Source organism: Phoca vitulina, unplaced genomic scaffold (assembly GCF_004348235.1).
Source record: "Phoca vitulina isolate PV1807 unplaced genomic scaffold, GSC_HSeal_1.0 scaffold7, whole genome shotgun sequence".
NCBI classification, from domain to species: domain Eukaryota; kingdom Metazoa; phylum Chordata; class Mammalia; order Carnivora; family Phocidae; genus Phoca; species Phoca vitulina.
Genome location: NW_022589710.1, coordinates 50,175,048 through 50,193,382, shown reverse-complemented (window position 1 = coordinate 50,193,382; position 18,335 = coordinate 50,175,048). Strand labels below are relative to the sequence as shown.

General features: G+C 38.8%; 1 protein-coding gene across 1 annotated transcript in view; it reads left to right on the top strand.

The window, feature by feature from the left end:
• CEP128 (centrosomal protein 128) overlaps nucleotides 1-18,335 on the top strand; it is a 419,635-nt gene that overhangs the window by 319,523 nt on the left and 81,777 nt on the right. The window contains exon 20 of the mRNA XM_032405704.1: nucleotides 4,237-4,286. Within this exon, the coding sequence (XP_032261595.1) occupies nucleotides 4,237-4,286 (50 nt within the window). The remainder of the gene's footprint in view (nucleotides 1-4,236; nucleotides 4,287-18,335) is intronic.

Below are 18,335 nucleotides of genomic sequence, written 5' to 3'. Positions count from 1 at the left end.
GTACCAGTGGTACAAATGAGAGCATGATATGATATATACACGGCAGGAAGATTGCTCCAGGATTGCAAGGAGAGCAAGGCTGTAGCTGTGGCTTTAGACTAAGTAATCTCAAGCAGATCATTTGCCTTCTTGGAGCCTCATGTCTTTATTTATTGTCGAATGAAGTGCTCACTGTAAAATAGAACATTCTTGCCAATTCTGAGTTCTCCAAGTTTCCGAATAAAGATAAGAAAGCTCAGTACAGCCACACAACTGGAGACTTTTACAACTGACAGCAATCCAACTAAACCTAATTTAAGTACAAGCAAAAAGGAAAGGAAGGGAGGGAAGGAAGAGAAAGATGGAAGGAAATATGAAAGGAAGGAAGAGGGGGAGAGAGAGATGGAGGGAGGGAGAGAGGAGAGTTAGAAGTTCAAGAGTTACGTGGGCTTCAGGCAAGGGTGGATCTTGTCCTCAACCTACTCTTTCTCTGTCTCCTGGCTCTGCTTTCTTGTTTACCAGCTTTGCTCTTGTACTGGTTCCTTTGGCATAGTAGAAAACACAGCCTTGAAAGCACCAGGCTAATATCAGCTTGTGGCTTCAGAAGGAGAGAAATTCTACCAATTTTTGCCTGTTGTGGACAGGGTTTGGTCCCTGTGTTGTTAGTGGGCCAGTCTGGAGCCACTTGGGGCTTGAGTTGAAGCCTAGCTGGAGGGGGGCAGCTCCTGTCTGCTGGGCATGCTGTTAGCAAGTTGGGTAGCAAGCATTGGCACCTCGCTGGTTCCGACAGGTGTCCGTGTGTGTCTAGGTTGGGGGCTGGGGGAAGGGAAATGGTGCCCACCAGCTCTTTTATTCTTAGAGAAGTCACCCAATGACCCCTGCCCCTCAAGCTCACACTCTGAGATTAGTAAACAAATCTCTTTCCCGTATGTCCCAGGCATTTTTCAGACTGTTGCTTCTGTGCTGTATCTCTGCAAGGCTCTTTGTCGTGCTGTCTCTTTAAGGGTGGAGACTCAGTTCCTCTCACCCTCCTGGCTCTCCCAGAGCCCAGCATGATTATTTTTAAAGTTCCAGGTGTTAAGTGCCACTGATTGTAAGAACTCCTGACATTGTGCGCTAGGTTTTCAAAGTCAAATGTCACAGGATTCCTCTTCCCTGTGAGGGTTCCCCATGCCTGGGGTGCCCACTCTGAGGCTCAAGGTGTCCCTCCCTCCTGAGGACAGGTGAGGGTCTATTTAGCTCCCAGCAGCATCTCTGCCCTTCTTATCCTCTTCCACGTGGCCTCTTCTCTACATTTAGCTGTGAAACGTCTGTTCTGCCAGTCTTCCGGGTTATTTACACTGATGTGGGCATTATGTAGTTGTAGCCATGGGATGAGGTGAGCTTAGGGTTCTACTCCACCATCTTTCCCAAAAGTCTAGAAGTTCTATATTTTAAATGCCAACTGTAGGAATGTCTTTGTAGTTTTTTGTAGTTTTTTTGTTTTTTTTGTTGTTGTTGTTCAGCTGTCCAAAATCAAGCATTCCGATTGGTATTAGCTTTGTTGGAAAAGCAGCATAACCTCTATTATATATTTGGAGAAAATTGAGAACATGATTTTTAAATTGCAATAATTATCTGAAGTTCTGAGGGTGACTGAACATCTTTACATTTATAATTTTATTAAATCTGCGAGTTGAGTTTGATTATACAAGAGATCCAATCCCCATTATTTATCCGCTATGTTTTAGCTAAGGTGTTTGGGTTTGCTGTACTAAGTGGAGTTGGAGGAACAAGATCAGTTTTCTCTGGTGGTTGTTGGACCCTACTATCCATCACTCCAGGTCCAATGTACCATTAAACAGTGTAATTCACTACAAGGGGCCTAGCTCAGAGAACCTTCTAATATCCAGAAGTAGTGAATAAAAATGGCCAGGTTCACATAGGTTCACAGTAGTGATCTTATATCTTGTGAATATTCAAGAGAGTTGTGTTGAAGACACAACTTACTGAAACTGTTGTTTTTAGCCTGTCTGATATGCATTCCTCCTTCTTTTAACAGTTCCCTGATCTTTCATTTAGAAACTGTCCTTTCTGTTCTTCATCTAATCCCTTTGGGATTATCAGTGGAAGTGCCCCATCCTTTCCCTTAGCCAAGCAGTAGGCAAGAGATCTAAGTTAGGCTCATTAGCTTTTCTGTTTCTGGAATTTCATCCGGAGTAGAGTCACACAAAGACTAGAGGCACCCAGGATAAAATGCCCATTAATTCATACTCCTTACATCCCTACTGTCCCAGACCAGTTGTTACTCTCTGTAGAGTCTGGATCCTCTTTTCCCATGCATCTATTAGTTACTCTTATATCCTTCTAATAAATTCTGAATGCTTCTTGTACAGTTAACAAATGGTTGCTGTAAGTTTGCAAGTGCTGGGTACCAAACCATCCCTCAATTCCATGTCTATAGATCATGATTCTGTGAGTTGGGCTTGTCCCTGGGCTCACTGGGCAGTTTGGTCTCTATCGAGCTCCCCTTTTGAGTCATCCGGAGTCATTCTCAGGCTAGTGGACAGCTATGCTTCTGGGCATTTGCTAGCAGCCAGTTAAGGCAACCTGCAGGGTGTTGCAGGTAGGAAGAGTCCTGGGCCCTTGTCATCCAGCAAGTTGTCCTGGGCTTGTTCTATGGTGGTGAGAGAGTTCCAAGTGGAAAAATGAATATGTGCAAGGCCTCGAACTCTCAGGGCAGATAGGCACAGATTCTGCTGTATTCTATTTAGCCAATAAAGTCAGGAGGCCCGCCCAGATGTGAGGTGTAGAAAGTAGATGCATGTGACCTCCTCACGGTAGCAGCTGCAGTGTCCCAATGCACATGAGTAAGGATTCGGGATGAGGAATTTTTGAAGGCACTTAAACAATCTGCCACCCCCCAAGTTGGTTTCTGTATAGCTAGAGAACCTGCTATGCCAACCAAAGACCGCTTTAAAAATGCCGCCTAATGCCTTGGCTTTCTCCTCACTTTATTGACCTAACTCTGATTAGGGAAGGTTTGGGAGCCAAAGACAGCTCCTCTCTGGGATGCAGAGCAAAAATCACCTGTTCTCCTGAATCCCAGTACATTGTGTCTTGAGGGGATTGTTTGCAGCTCCTCTGTAGCTGAATTAGCCGTGCAGTCTCCCCATCAGTTATACCAGCTGCCAGGTCTCCTGAAGTTTCAGTGTATTGCCTGCTCATTTATGACAGATAGCACTGTGACTTGGCTACTCACTGTAGTATTGCTTCCTGCTGTATGTAGTACAGCACTTGCTAAAAACATTTGCATTTGCCTTTCTGAGATACATATTGAATTTCTGTAAGTTATATTTTCCTTTTATGCAGCATGGCCTCTTGGTAAGCTATATCAATCACAGAGCAAGGCAAATGCTCATGTTAATGTGCACTGCTGTAGGTGTTTCTTGCCTGTTTTCATCCAACTTCTGACTCAGCCCAGCCCTCTTTCGGTTTGGGAGATCATAGCACAGGGCAGTCTAGCTGCAGGCAGAAAATTCTCCTTGCCAAATGTATTTTCCTTTAGAGCGAGTTTGTAAATTAATGTAGAGCACTGAGATAACATGGCTGTATGCATGCATTTAGACAGAACTGTCTTCAGTTGACTACCTTCCCTTCCAGCCACTCATTTCTCTGAGATAATGCCAAGTGCTTGGTCAGATGTAGCTCCAGTGCTTCCCGCCTTCTGAGAGTGAAATGATAATTAATACGACTTTACAGTTAAGGTGGTGTTCTACTTCCATTAATAACACCCATTATTCCAGGATGTTTTAATTTGGTTATAAAAATCGACTCTGGAGGTGGAACGTGGCTTGGGAGCTTATTTTAAGAGCAAATGGTTTGTTTCTAATTTTTCATTAAAAAGAAAAATAAGCTTTTTTTTTTTTTTAAAGAAAATTTTGTGTTACTTCAGAGTTATATAAACAGTGGGCCAAATTCCTGAAATATTGATATGATTTTGGATTTGTAAATTAGTTGGCTTTCTTCTCTGGTACCTCCACCAGAGTCCAGACCTCCCAGGGCTTCTCAGCTAGCTCGATTAGCAGAGTCCAGAGCTCTGCCCCATCTCATCAGTTAGGATCAAAGGGCTTTTCTTTTACATTCCTTTTCACACTTAAACATCAAATTCTCTTTCCAGGCATCAGTTTTTACAAGCTCCTGACTGAATTGGGTTTGATACTAAGAGGCAACTCATTTTCACATTATCTTGATGGGCATTTTGCTTTCTTCTTACAGATCTCCTGGAGGAGACCCACAGAAAAGATGAAGAAATGGAATCTCTGCAGGTAAAGTAAATTCTCCAATAGGGCAGGTATCCTTGGGATAAAAACATTTGTTTTTACTCTATTAGCCTTTATTATTGCCACATTCAGACCACTGACAAATGGAGTGAAAAACATGTCAGAATTTTAAAGCCCCAATTTAGAATTTGCTTCCTTTTCAAAGTGTGTGAGAATATTTATAATCTCCTAAAGTGGGAAACCAAGTCAGCCCCTGTGCTACTCTTGAAAGGAACCTTTATACCTTGGTATAGCTTACTAGGAACCACAGCATTAAGAAATGAAAGCAACGTCTTTGCAAAGTCATTTCCCCAAAAAACAGGGCTGATGAATGAGGATGAATTCATGGAACCTACATTTCGAGTGAAAGTCAAGAGTATTCTGACTCCATGAATGTCATCTACCAATGACCAACCAAGAATATTGACACATATATGGAGCTTAAGACTTTACCTTCTATGCCTCTTAATTCACTATGGATTTATACATAGTTTTTGGACTGGAAAATTGTGTTTGAAAGATTACTCTAGAATTTTAATTGACAGTTCCATGGTATGAGCAATTGATGTTAACTTGGCATCTGACAGAGGTGGTTCTCTCTACCTTTTACATTGGGCTAACTTGCAGATGGGTAGCTCAAGTGTCTATCTTTATTAGGGGAAACATAATCAGTTATACTCACATGACAGAACCAATTCACTTAATGTCATGCTGGGGATTAAGAACAGTAAATACTTTGGACATTTAGAGTTCTTCCTGGGCCTGGAAGCTGCAAGGCAGGACTGAAGAGTGATATAATGAGCTGGCTTGAATAGCTTTAGAGGTAAAGATGTTTGCTTCTGGCGAAAGAAGGATGGGTCAAGCGAAGCCCAAAGAGCAGGGGAAATGTTCTATAATTGGGGGTTCTTCTGTTTAATGGTGTATTTGTTAAAAGAAAATTATTTTATTGATCTAAAAATGAAGAAGAAGATAGTTCTGTATCCCTAATAAAAGTGGCATGTGTTGGCCACAGTTCTGTACAGATTAAATTTTTTTAACATCTTGAGCTATAGTCAGGTTAAAAAGAAACAGCCCTGGTTGGTCCTGTCTGGGGCTAGGAAAAATCTCAAGTGTATACTCACCCTGTCTGAGAAATTAATATCAGAGTCATGAAAAGCAAAGCTTCCATGTATACTAAATGTATATATTGAAAAGGTAATAAGGTCTTTTTGAGGCACTTTGGTTATGCATTGTATTTGCCAGAATAACACATATAAACAAATTCATTGAGTAGATAGTACATATATGGCCTTTTGAAATGACAGCACAAACCTTTTTGAATTTACTTCTCTCACAATACGAATGTTGGAATCAGTAATCCTGTTAAATGTAATAGCCTCTGTTGCTTCTCAAATATTTATTAAGAACTGGCAGCATTTCCTACCAAAATCTCCAGCGGGTGCAATGGAATGCACCAGCCAACTAACTATGGGCATTTATAGATGTAGAGTATCGAGTATGATGTCCAACAGCAGGAAAGTTCAATGCTGGCACTTTGTAGTGACAATTAGTACCTTTAATAGTAACAGTCTATTAAGAACAAAGAAACTAACACCTCTGAGAGTGCACAAGAGTGCAGAGACACATCACAGAGAACCTTTCATTTTAACACTAAAGGAAAATTCATTGAAAAGACCTATATTCCTGAATTTGTGTATTCATATTATAAATATCACAGTTTTGAGAAGACTATTAAAGTATTTAGGTTGAGGGGCACCTGGGTGGCTCAGTTGCTAGGCATCTGCCTTCGGCTCAGGGCATGATCCCATGATCAAGCCCCGCATCCATCTCCCTGCTCAGCGGGAAGCCCGCTTCTCCTTCTCCCTCTGCTCTTCCCCCTGCTTATGTTCCCTCTCTTGCTGTCTGTCTGTCTCTCTCTCTGTTAAGTAAATAAATAAAATCTTTGGAAAAAAAAAAAAGTATTTAGGTTGAAGTCCTACAGTCACACAGTAGAACTTTGCGGATGGAGTCAAAGACAAAACAGTTTAAAAAAAAATGATAGCAAAAGATTGGAAATTGATGACTTTGAATTTTAATACTGGCTCCGCTTCTGGGCAACTTTGAGTAACTCAATTAACTTTGCTGTGCCTGTTTTCTCATCTGTAATATAAAATTATAAAACTATCTTCCAGAAGTGTTTAGTGTGGATTAAATTATCCTAGGAGGGAGAGCTAAATATTTAATTCCAATTTACAATGTTAACAAATCCCCATGTATCCAAATTGGAGTCAGTTTTATTTACTCATTATCATCATATAATTATGTATAACAGACATTCTGTATTTAATGTCATCCTCCTTGAGGATAGGGGGTGTTCATCTCTATACCCTTTCCAGTTTTTTCCAGATAAAAAATGTTTCACATACTCATTGAACAAATACTTGTTGAGCACCATTTCTGTGCAAGGCACTCACCGTACTGAGCACTAGGGATACAAAGGCAAGCTGCTTCTACTGATGCCTTCCTGCCCTGGGAAAGTATCTGTTATATAATAATAATATATTTAAAAATGATATTTTTAAGTCACGTACAAGTCACTGTGAGAACATAAAATAAGAACACCTGCCTTTATTTGGTGGAGATATAGGGTAGGTTGGGTGGAAGTGTAGGAGGTTGAAGGTGGTGGGTAAGGTGAGATGGAGTAGAGTGGCAAATCAAGTAGATTTCCCAAAGGAAGCCAATATTTAAATGATAACCAGGAGTTAGCCCTGGCAAGTTTGGAGTAATGATAAGCTGTAGGCAGTGTGAAGGAGATGGGAAGACCTGAGGTAAAAGAACATCAGTTTCCTGTTTGAGGAAGTGGAAGAAGCTTGGTATGGTGGAATGTAGCATTGAGAGAGGAGAGGCAAGACAGGAGTGTTTGTAAGGTAAACAGAGGACCTCGTAAAGGAGTTAAGGATTTTACCCTTAGTATATGGGAAACCAGTTAAGAGTTTGAAGCAAGACAACAATATGATCAAATCTTCATTTTTTTTTTAAAGATTCTATTTTTTTATTTGAGAGAGGTGGTGGGGAGGGGCAGAGGGAGAGGGAGAAGCAGACTCTCCACTGAGCAGGGAGCCTGACACAGCAGCTTAACTGACTGAGCCACCGAGGTGCCCCTCAAATCTTCATTATTTTAATAGGTAACTAACTGGCTATAAAGTCCAAAATAACTGGGGACAGGTAAGATTGAAACCAGAGACCATTTAAGCTGACGTTTATGGGAATCTTGACAAGAGATGATAGTGGCCTGGATTGGATGGTAGCGAGAGCATGAAGAGGAGTGGGTGGTTTCTTAATGTATTTTAAAATCTAAAATTCCATGAAACTTTTGAGATTGGTTGTTAGAAGGTAAATAGGAAGAGGTTAAGAGTGACTCCTGGGTTTCTTGATTGGGCCACTTCATGGATGGCTGTGCTAATCAGTGAGAGAAAGAGAAGTTGATTAGTTCAATTTTTGATATTTTCAGTTTGGGTGCCTTGAAACATCCAGGTGGCCTGTCAAGAGGGGGTTCACACATGAGTCTAGAGCTTAGGAGGCGTGTGAATTGGACATGCAGATTTTGTTGTCAGCAGATTGGTCTCCATATTATATAGATGATACTAAAGTCATAGGAGTGGGACGCCTGGCTGACTCAGTAGGTGGAGAGTGCAACTCTCGATCTTGAGGTCGTGAGTTCAAGCCCCATGTTGGATATAGAGCTTACTTTAAAAAAAAAAAAAAAGTTGTAGGAGCAATGAGGATCCCCCAGGGAAAGTATGTAGAATAAAGAGATGAAAAGTTAGGCCACTACCATAGGGAACGCTCACACTCAAGTTTCAAGCTAAGGATGGAAATCCTGCAAAGCCATCTAAGACATAGAGAAAATAATGTCAGGAAGGCAGAGTATCATGAAGCGTGGCAAAGCATATTTCAAGGGAAAAATAATAAAACTGAGTAAATAAACCCTTGAATCCCCCTAGCTAAGGGTCTTCGGTTTTAAAATTAAAATTTACCATACAATAAGTGGTAATTTCCTATCATATCTATGCAGCCACTCTCATCTTTCACATTCCCAAAGATCACAGCACATCACCATAATGGGTACTCAGTAAATTTTTGTTGATCAAATAAACAAATGAATACCACCTACTGGACTCTGATTTAGCACCTATTTCTGGTCTTCATAAGGTCTACGCATTAAAAAACAGCAACCATCCCTGTCCTAGAGTTCATTTTCTGTTAAAAATTTTTGGTGGGGAGGGCTCCTAAGTTCTAGTATTCCTGTGTACACACACACACACACACACACACACACACACACACTCTTTCACTCCCCCTCCTTTTCTCTATCCTGCTGTGTTCCCCCTCCTTCTTTGAATGTAGTATTGAACCAAAAGGTCAATAAGTGAGTAATTTGGCATGAGTTGTAGTAATCAGTGGCAAAGGAAAAGGATATTATGGTGAGGGAGGCAGGCAGCAGCAGAGAGAGTATTTTCAATCTTAAGAGGAATCACAAACAATGGAGACAAACATATTTGACAGTGATTTCTATAATACAGTTGGTAATTACCAAAATTCTTCACTGGAGCTTAATATTGTCTGGCTGGGGTGTGTGTGCGTGTGTGTGTGTGTGTGACATTCATTTGCAGTTACACTGCGTGCTGTTCTTCATAAAAACAGTGTTATCTTTGACTCTCAATGTGTGGTAGGGTACCAGAGTCCTATTGGCATATGGGTTTGAGGTACATTGAAACAAGCAAATCCCTTCTTTAATCCGCTCTGAGATCAGGTGCTGAAACATTTTAAATAGACACAAAAGGTAATCCATTTTCCTCATTTTAGTTGAAAAGTATTTCAGTGACTGTCACCTTCCTTGTGATGAGTGGTAATGGTAGGTGCTGCTATTGCTTTTTGTTTTCGTTTTCTGAAGCGCCATCCTACCTGGTTCACCTTTCATCGATTTCTTGCTTTGTGAACCCCGGAGTGCAAATCACACCAGAAGAGTGTCATGCTTAGTCATGAAAAGCTGCAAAGTGCTACCTACGACGCTCACTAAGCAGAGTATCTGGAAAACACATATGTCCCCCCCCTTTGCTGACTTACAGCCATCTCGCTTTTCATTTTATTTCAAATAAGATAAAACTTGATGATTATGAACATGATTTTTTCCTATTCACTTTCCTCTTTTACTAAGCCATATTCAGGTCATTTTGAGACACTATCCATATCTATAAATTGGGGACAGTAATAATACTTCATAGGACTATTAAGAGGATTAACTGGGATAAGAAATGCAGAAACAAACCTTGGTGCCTGGCAGGGCTTTCATAAATATTAATTCTACACACTGTTTGTTTGTACCTACTGCGCACCAGACATGGCGCTGCATACTGGGATAAAGTGGTAAATGTCCCTGTGCCCTCCCAGAGTCACCCTCTCCCTCTGTCTGACCCTCCTTGCTCCTTTCATGGGCAACCATGATTTTAAATTCAGATTTTGGCCAGATGATGCTAAAGGATTATGCTACATCTTTGGATAGCTACTAAATGTAATGAAACAGTGAAAAAAAGGTACATTGTGGCAATAATGAAATTGATTATATGGGTTGAATTTGAACATCAATCTCATTATTTAAGAAGAAAAAGGAAACATTTTAGTTGTAGGATCTATAAATGTCACCAGTGTTTCTGGACGCTTTCTTCATTATCAATATTTTCATTAGAAATGAACTAAATCCTTCATTTAATTAAAAACATTGGGTTTGTGGGGTTTTTTTTAAGTAATATAAATTTTTTGAGACATTCCAGAAGTTACGTATATATATATACCCTTGAAGGATATTGAAGTGGCATTACTGACATGCTGTTTTTCAGATAACCCATAATTATATTTAATTTCTCTCCCGAGTAGCTTCTGGAACCTTCCATTTGAAGGACTTGATTTATTTTTTTTGGAAATGTTTTGGGAGTGAGGGCAGGTGTTTGATTTTGTTTTTGTCGCCTCAGTAGTGCTCAGGCAAAAGCATTTGACATGAGCGGAAGGAGAAGATAATATTTTCCTCAGTCATTACTTCATTTCAGCTCCTTATGGAGTAACCTATGACAGCATGGTGTTTGAGGGAAAAATAGAATGCGAATTTCTTAGTTCTTTTGGAAGTCTAATAAATATTAATATAGGGGTATTATACTACAAAAAAGAATTCCAGTGTAAAGTTGGCAGATACATTGTTGGAAAAAAAACTGGGCAAGAAAAACACCAAAGACAAAAAGCTGACATGGGTAAAAAAATTGCCCTCGTTGAGGCTAGCAGGATCGTGCATTAACATCTCAGTAGTACCCGTAGATGGCCAGTCCTCCTGCTAAACAACCATGTGATGAGCTGGGCTAGTAAGAGACCAACTGGATAATTTCCGTAATTTTGCTGTCAATCATTTCTTCTTCTTCTAACTGTAGAATGCCCAGAGCCTGTATTTTCAAACCACGTAGTGATTTGGGGATTTAAGAGATTATGGGTACAAATGCAAAGATGGGGCTGCTAAGAATCCCTGAGTTAACTTAGAAGGGAAAGTAAGGGTGAAATCGGATGCTGTGTTCTAACACTGGTTCTCTAGAAGAACTGAAGGATTCATTAAAGCAATTCTTAAATTGCCCCAGAAATTCTGATTTGCTTGGGAGATACTAAGGAACATTTTTAGAAGTCCCGATTTGAATAAATTAACAAATTATGATTGAACTGTTTATTAAACTAGAAGGTAAATGCAGTATCCTGCTCCTCTCTAGGGTGACCCATGAGAGTTAAAATGCAACTTCCATAATTCTAGAAATCAAACATAACGCATACCTATGTATTCTTCCCAAGAGGCAAGAATGTAGGCAAATCATTATATGTCTCTCTTTCTTTTTCTGATGTATGATAAAAAAAAATAATAACTGTTGTAAGCAATGACGTAAACCAAGCAAAACGTGGGTGATTATGGGGGATGGAGTATTGGGCAACACTGGCCACTTTGAGGACTAGCTGACTTAATGGCCCATTAAAATCTCTTATTTTCTCAAAAGGTAAAGAAGCTTACCAAGCTTAAATTTGGTATGAGGTCTCCACAGAAATAAAACATTAGCAGTCTGTATTAGGGTCAAGCAGGGTCTCAGTCAATTAGATTTGCACACTTCCATTTACTACGTCAAGAGGCCTCAGGAGAACAGGGAACCAAGCTCAGTAAAATCGATTCCACTTGAAATTTTAATGACCATTAAATTTTATCACTCTATTTTACCTAAAATTGGCAACTTAATTTTAGTTCCAAATTTATGGCAATAAAACTAGAAAGTAGAAGACCCTGAAAGTGAAGTAGTCACTTCAGTCTCTGTCTGAATGTATGGACGTTGAGTGACTAGATCATTTTCCTTGGAGGATAAAAGAAATATGAATATGTGGCTGGTTCTGTTTATCCAGAGAGATGCAAAGCATGAGCCTTCAGGATTCAGCAGTCTCCTTTGAGTCAAGCGTCTACAAAAGCCTCTAAAAAAAAAAAAGATAGACACCCTTTGGAAACATTTTAAAAATGCAAATATAAAGTGTAATTTTTGAGTTCAAGTGCCCAAATTTTACTCTGTGACAAAGTTTTCTAAAAACTTGGTAGAGTAGATGAGCCAAGTGTGTGTTATAAATTTTGTAAATTATTCCCACAAGGGGGGAATTTATGTGTCTCCATATACTAACCCCTTTGCAGTTGACTCCATGAAAAGCAACACTTCCATAAAATATCCCTTAGTGCCTTTGTCAGAGTCTGAATTCTGGGCTCCATGAGCACTGGGGCTGATGAAAGAACAGCTTATGTTTTCTCCTGAAAAATGAAAACCATCTAAGTATGTTATGATGTTTTGCAGTGTTGAGCTTGTCTGGGAGTTTTTGCCACATTTCCAGAGTCAACTGTCACCTTACAGTTCAGGGCAATTTCATTTGGGTCGCAATTTAAGTAATCACTTCAAGACCACTTTCCTTTATGTGTATCTGCTTATTCTTCTCAGTCACACCCCTGGATAGGCCTCAGACTTTGGATAAATAATCGTGTGTCTTCCATTTGGGCTGCTATAACAAAACTACCGTTGACTGAGTGGCTTAAACTAGAAACATTTATTTCTCCCAGTTCTGGAGACTAGGAAAGTCTAAGATCAAGGCAGATTCAGTACCTGCCTTCAGTATCTGGCCTACTTCCTGGGTCATAGCAGGAGAAAAGCAGATAGAATCTGAATCTTTTCTAAGGGCACCATCTCACTCATGATGGATCTGTCCTCGTGACCAATCACCTGCTAAAGGCCCCATCTCCTGATATCACTTTGGGGATTAGGATTTCAACCTGTTAATTTTGGAGGGAGGGACACAAACATTCAGGCCATAACGCCCCATTCTCCATCTTGTCTTCTGTCTCCTGATGACAATGACAGTTGTGAAAACAATATTCTAAGGGATGACTATAGTGTGCAACAGATTTGGGAACAGATGCTCAACAATAATACATTTCTGGTTGAAACCGTTTACATTGACTGTAAAAACAAATCTCTGAGGTTCCAAGTATTAATAGAAGATCATTGAAAGAAACTGTAGTTCTCCCTTCTAGGGCCATCTCCCACCCCCATCTCTGGAAGATTTTCCAGAAGGTAAAGAATCACTGGAGAGGATTTCCCCAGACTGGGATCTTAAAAACTCTCTAATACTACGTTTCAATTATTAACAAGTACTGATTTAGTACTTGTTAGTTCCTGTCAAGATTCTGCTAAATCGATCCCAAAGGGTGATGGTCTGTGCATCAAAGGAGAAGAAAATATCACCCCCTGGCTGGTTAACGAATGATCTTAATGGTGCCAGACAATGCTTTTGTGTCAAACACTGTGCCAACACTTCTAAATCTATGTCATTGATGCCTTGCACCATTTCTACAAGATAAATACTGTTATTTTCATTTTACATATAAAGGAGGCTCATAGCTCATTCAGCCAGCAGTTGGCCGGGCTAGTACTTATACTAGAATCTGCCTGTCTTTTGTACTCTTGTACTTAAATGTCTCCAGAGCTTATGGAGAAAAGAATTTCCACACTTTTTTTGTTTCTTTGGGTTCTTGGCCTATCCTTCTTTGAATTTCTTCCATCTCTTTTTTTTTTTTCTAGGAGAATGATTCATTAGAAAACATATTTACAAATATTTAAGTATTTATTTAGTGTGGTAAAATACTAACTCACCCCTTACCTTCTCAAGAAAAATACTATAAGAAGCTAAATGATTTGTTGAAAGTGCCTTAAATAAATCAGGCAGTACTGGGGACTAATATTAATGAAAGTCGTCACTGCTTTTCTATTAACTTTAAAACTATTTACAAACCCTTAGGCTCTAAGCTTACATATACATGGCAACTGGTGTGTGTGTGTGTGTGTGTGTGTGTGTGTGTGTGTGTACTTGGCTTTTGGCATGTGGGGAAGATTTTTAATTCCTGGTGCAAGATTATGAACAATCCAGTAATCTCAAACACTTCTAGGAAGGAGAAGGGCTCATTTTTCTTTTTCCATTCTGTACCTTTTCTTTTTGCTTATTCATCATGTTTTAAATAAACAGACCAAAGAAAGTTGTTATTAAAGCCCTCCTTGGACTTCTTCAATTTCAGTTTTAAACCAGGTTCAAAATATTCTGGCAAAAATTAAAGGCAACATTGAAAATGTTTGCATAAATTTTAAATTGTGCAAAAAGTGATAAAACTAAAATGAGCTGAAAGAATGAGTAATAAGCATCTCCTCCTATCTCTGTCTTTTTAGCATAATCAGTGATGATATGGGTTTTTAAAAACTGATTCTGAAGTGCATTCCCTTTCCAGAGTATCTGCATTACACTTACTCTTCTAAATGTAATTTGTTAGAAGTTTAATGTTTACTTTTGAAAGTGTGAAGCCTTATTAGCATGCTAATAAATAACATTTAATGTCTATTAACAGTACTTCTATATTTGCTCATAAAATGGAATAGAAAAATATTACCTACAAGAGATTCCATGCCTTTACTACATTCTGAGTGTAATTGAAATCCCTAGTTCTCATTTCACTGTTAGAAAAGAACTAATAAATTTGTCACCAGTAAAACAGGGGTGGGGGGAGAGGCCATTTATGAGCTCAGTAATGAATCTAACTCGCACAGCCCAGACCTGAAAGACTTGGGAGATGAGCACAATAGAGGTGCCAGTTTGCTGTATAGCATCACAGCTAATTAAGTTTGGATCTATGCTTTTCTTTATTCTTTTTTTCTGATATTTCCCCAGTGGTGTTGGCTGTATGTGCTTTAGCTGGCCTAATGTCAGACCCAGAAGTCAGAAGCAGTTGCAACTTACTTAAGAAAGGCATATGGCAAAAACATAATCCCTTTGATTATATGGTAAATGACTATAAGAATGTGTACAAATAATGGTTTTTATTTGAACATGAAATTTTATTGTGGTATAGTATGTGTTTTGTTATATTGTCACCTGACATCTGTTAAAAATAAGGTTCTGGAATGCTGTTCTGGCATGTGTAATTTTGAGAAAGAGGCTCTGAAACAGTTTTCCAGCATAAACCCTAACCTCCACCACACACAAAATATAGCCCTAGTGGTAATAAAAAAGGTATCGTTTGTATAGATAAATATATAAATATATACATAGTTTTTTTAATGTGAATTTTAATTTGTTTTTGAAAGTGTAGATTCCTTTGAGTCATGTGGACATGGATTACAGTCTAAACTCAATCACAATGTGGAATTCAACACATTTAATATCTTTGAGTCTATTTCTCGGACTATAAAATGAATGAAATTAATAATATTCACCTGTTGAGAGTTCGGGGGAGCATTAAATGAAAACATATTTTCAGCGAATAATAAGCTTTTAATAAATAGTGTTGAGTTTTATGATACTGGTATTTTAAAAAGATGTTTTTATTAACAGCCACAACACACATACCATTCTCCCTTTTATTCCTGAAATTAAGCAAACCCTTTCCCTGTCCCAGGACCTTTGCATTTGCTACTTCCTCTCTCTGTAATGCTTTTCCCTTAGCTCTTTCAGTGATGGCTCATTTTCATCCTTTGAGTTTCAGCTCAAATGTCACCTCTTTGTGGGGACTTAACCTGACCAACCTGTCTAAAGTAAATCTCTGCCCTCAACCCCCATCACGGTTTTTTGAGTATCTTATTTATGTGTCTTCTCCTTTGGAATGTAAACTCCATGAAGGCAGAGAGACCTTATCTTCCTTGTTGATAACTGTGTACGCAATGCCCAACAAAGTGTCTGCCTTAATAAATGTGAACGAATGGATGAATTAATTAAATTGAATAAGTGAGTGGAAGGGACGGAAGGTGGGAGGGAGGAAAGACATTGGAAGGACAGAAAAAAATGATGGATAAAAGGAATAAAGGACAAAAAAAAAAAGAAACTTTTATACCCTGAAGAATGATTTATATTCTGGATATATGTATTTATGCATATACAACTTTTTGATGTTATTTTAAAGTTTAAAAGTTGGGTAAAAATTTTCTGGTTCCTGTTGTCTTTTCTTTCCCCTGGTCAGTGTGTTTCACCTTATGGTCTCCTTCCAGAAACTGACAGGGGTTGTTTTGCTGTAGAGTGACCTCCCTCTGTGAGGCAGGAAGTAATTCCTATAGGCTGCTAACACCTTAGAACAGAGGGTTGCCAAACTTTTCGTAAAGGGCCAGATTCTAAATATTTTCAGTTTTACAGGCTATATGCTGTCTCCCAATGACTCACCTCTTCCACTACAGACTGAAAGCAGTCATAGACAATATGTAAAGAAATGAGTGGGCTGTGTTCCAATAAAAATTATTTAGGGAAACTGAAATTTGAATTCCACGTAATTTTCATGTGTCATAAAATATTATTCTTACTTTGATTTTTCTTTAGCCAAATAAAAGTGTAAAAACCATTTTTAGCTCATGAGCCTATAAAAACAAGTGGCAGGTTAGAATGGCTTAGTGTCCTACTTTGTGACCCCCTGCCTTAGAATGAACTAGTTTAATGGTTTTCTATCCCATGACTGTTTGCCTTCAAAAAGATGAACTGGAGTGGGAGGAGGCAAAGAATACATTTCTATTGGTAGAATTTTTAATAATTTTGCAAATGGAAGGAAAGCATAATTTTGAGTTAATCAGACCTTCCTGAACTCCTAAAAGCACATTACATCAGTGCTGTATTATCCACAAGTAAGGTTGTGAGTGTTAAAAGTAGCTTTCATGACTGGTTAAAACTGCCCAGGTGTGTCCATTAGCAAGCTCCCACCTTATTTATTCCTTTGCATCATAGACTTTGGAATTTAGTATTAGTTACTTCTAAGGATGTTTGAAAGCAAGACAGTTTGAGAATACTTTAGCTCTATAATCCTGAAGAATTTTAGCTCTATAATCCTGAAGAATAAAATGCTTAAAATTTCAAGTAATGATTTCCCTACAATTTGTGTGTTTAGGTTGGGTAAGGAATTATTTGGGGAAGACATTTTAAGAGCACAGTGTGATATCATTTTCTAAATGCAGAAATTAAAAATTTAGTAGAAATTATTGTAGTCCTATTAGTGTTATTTTATAGCTATGACTATTTATAGTGCTTTCGAATATTTTAAGACAATAGAGCTTTCCAACTTTTTTCTTTACTCACATCTCTCTTAAACAGCCAAAGCAACTGTTTAAAATTCCACCTTGGGAAGATGCTAGTCAGACTGCAATGAAAAATCAGAATGAAGCTCAATTTGAAGAAAAATCAGTTAAGTATTTCATGGGTAGGAAAATTTAGGATATTTGGAACTAAATAGTCAAACCACGTCTACTTAATTTTAGGACATATAGGATAAGTCAGCCTTCAGGTATGTATCTCAGCAGTATAAGTAGAAACTAAGTTGTTGGGGCTTTTCCTTGGTTTTCTTGGATACTAAGAATAGTGCACCATTGATGGTCAGAGTACTGATAATCTGAGGTTAGTTTTAAATCCTTTAACTATCTTTCCCTTCCCACCTGTGCTTTTATATCAGGAAATGGAGATTAATAATAGTTTTAATCTTAGTCAAACTGAAGAGGAGACAAGAAAAACCTAACTCGTGTCAGCCAAATATATTATTTTAAAACCATCTGCTTATGTCTGATTATCCTTATCAACAGTCTGTCTCTTTAGTATAGACAGTGAGAGGTAACTATACAGAAGCCCACAGAAGGAATGTGGGAATGAGGGTGAGAGAGCCTCTAAAACTTGTTCCTTGTGCTTTAATTCCTGAAAACACTTGAGTAAATAACTGCATGTAAATTGAGATGTGCATTATTGGAATTGCTCAAAGGTAAGCAATTTAATTCCCAAAGTGGACTGTTTGCTCATTCCATTTAATGACTCAGCTTGTGACATGCATGATAGTCAACAACGAAGTGCTGCGATTCAAATATTCAGGTAGAAGGAGCTTGGGACAGTGTGTTCCGTGGTTATGTGGGTTTCTCTGAATATTCTTCACCTACAAGTCTGGAAGATGTGTGTCCTTGAGGGATTCAGAGGAGATGTCAGCCTCAGGGAGTCTCATTAGGCCAGCTGTGTTTGGTGACAGTCAGATACACACCCTGAAAAAAACATATCCAATTGTTTTCCACAAGTTCTCCATGACACAAACCTACTCATAAATTATGCCATAATCACTGCTGCACTGTAATTTGCATATGAGTTCAGAGCATATTCAGCTGATATATGACTAACCTCACCACTGGAGACATGTACTTTATTTTTTAAAATGTAAATCCTTGGGGGGAAAATATATGGTATGTTGGTTCCTGGGTCATTGGCTTTCTCCCCCAACTATTCAGCTACTGTGCCTGCATCTCTTTTTGGGGACGGTCAGTCTTTGCAATTACATTGGTTGTCATTTGCATTGCCCCTAACCACCATCATAGCCTTTATGGTATCTGCAAATAATTTTTAGTTGTTCCCCAGTCCAGATGTCATTCACTGAATTCTTGTTACCTGTTAACAGCAGGTTTACTGTGGAATTGAGCA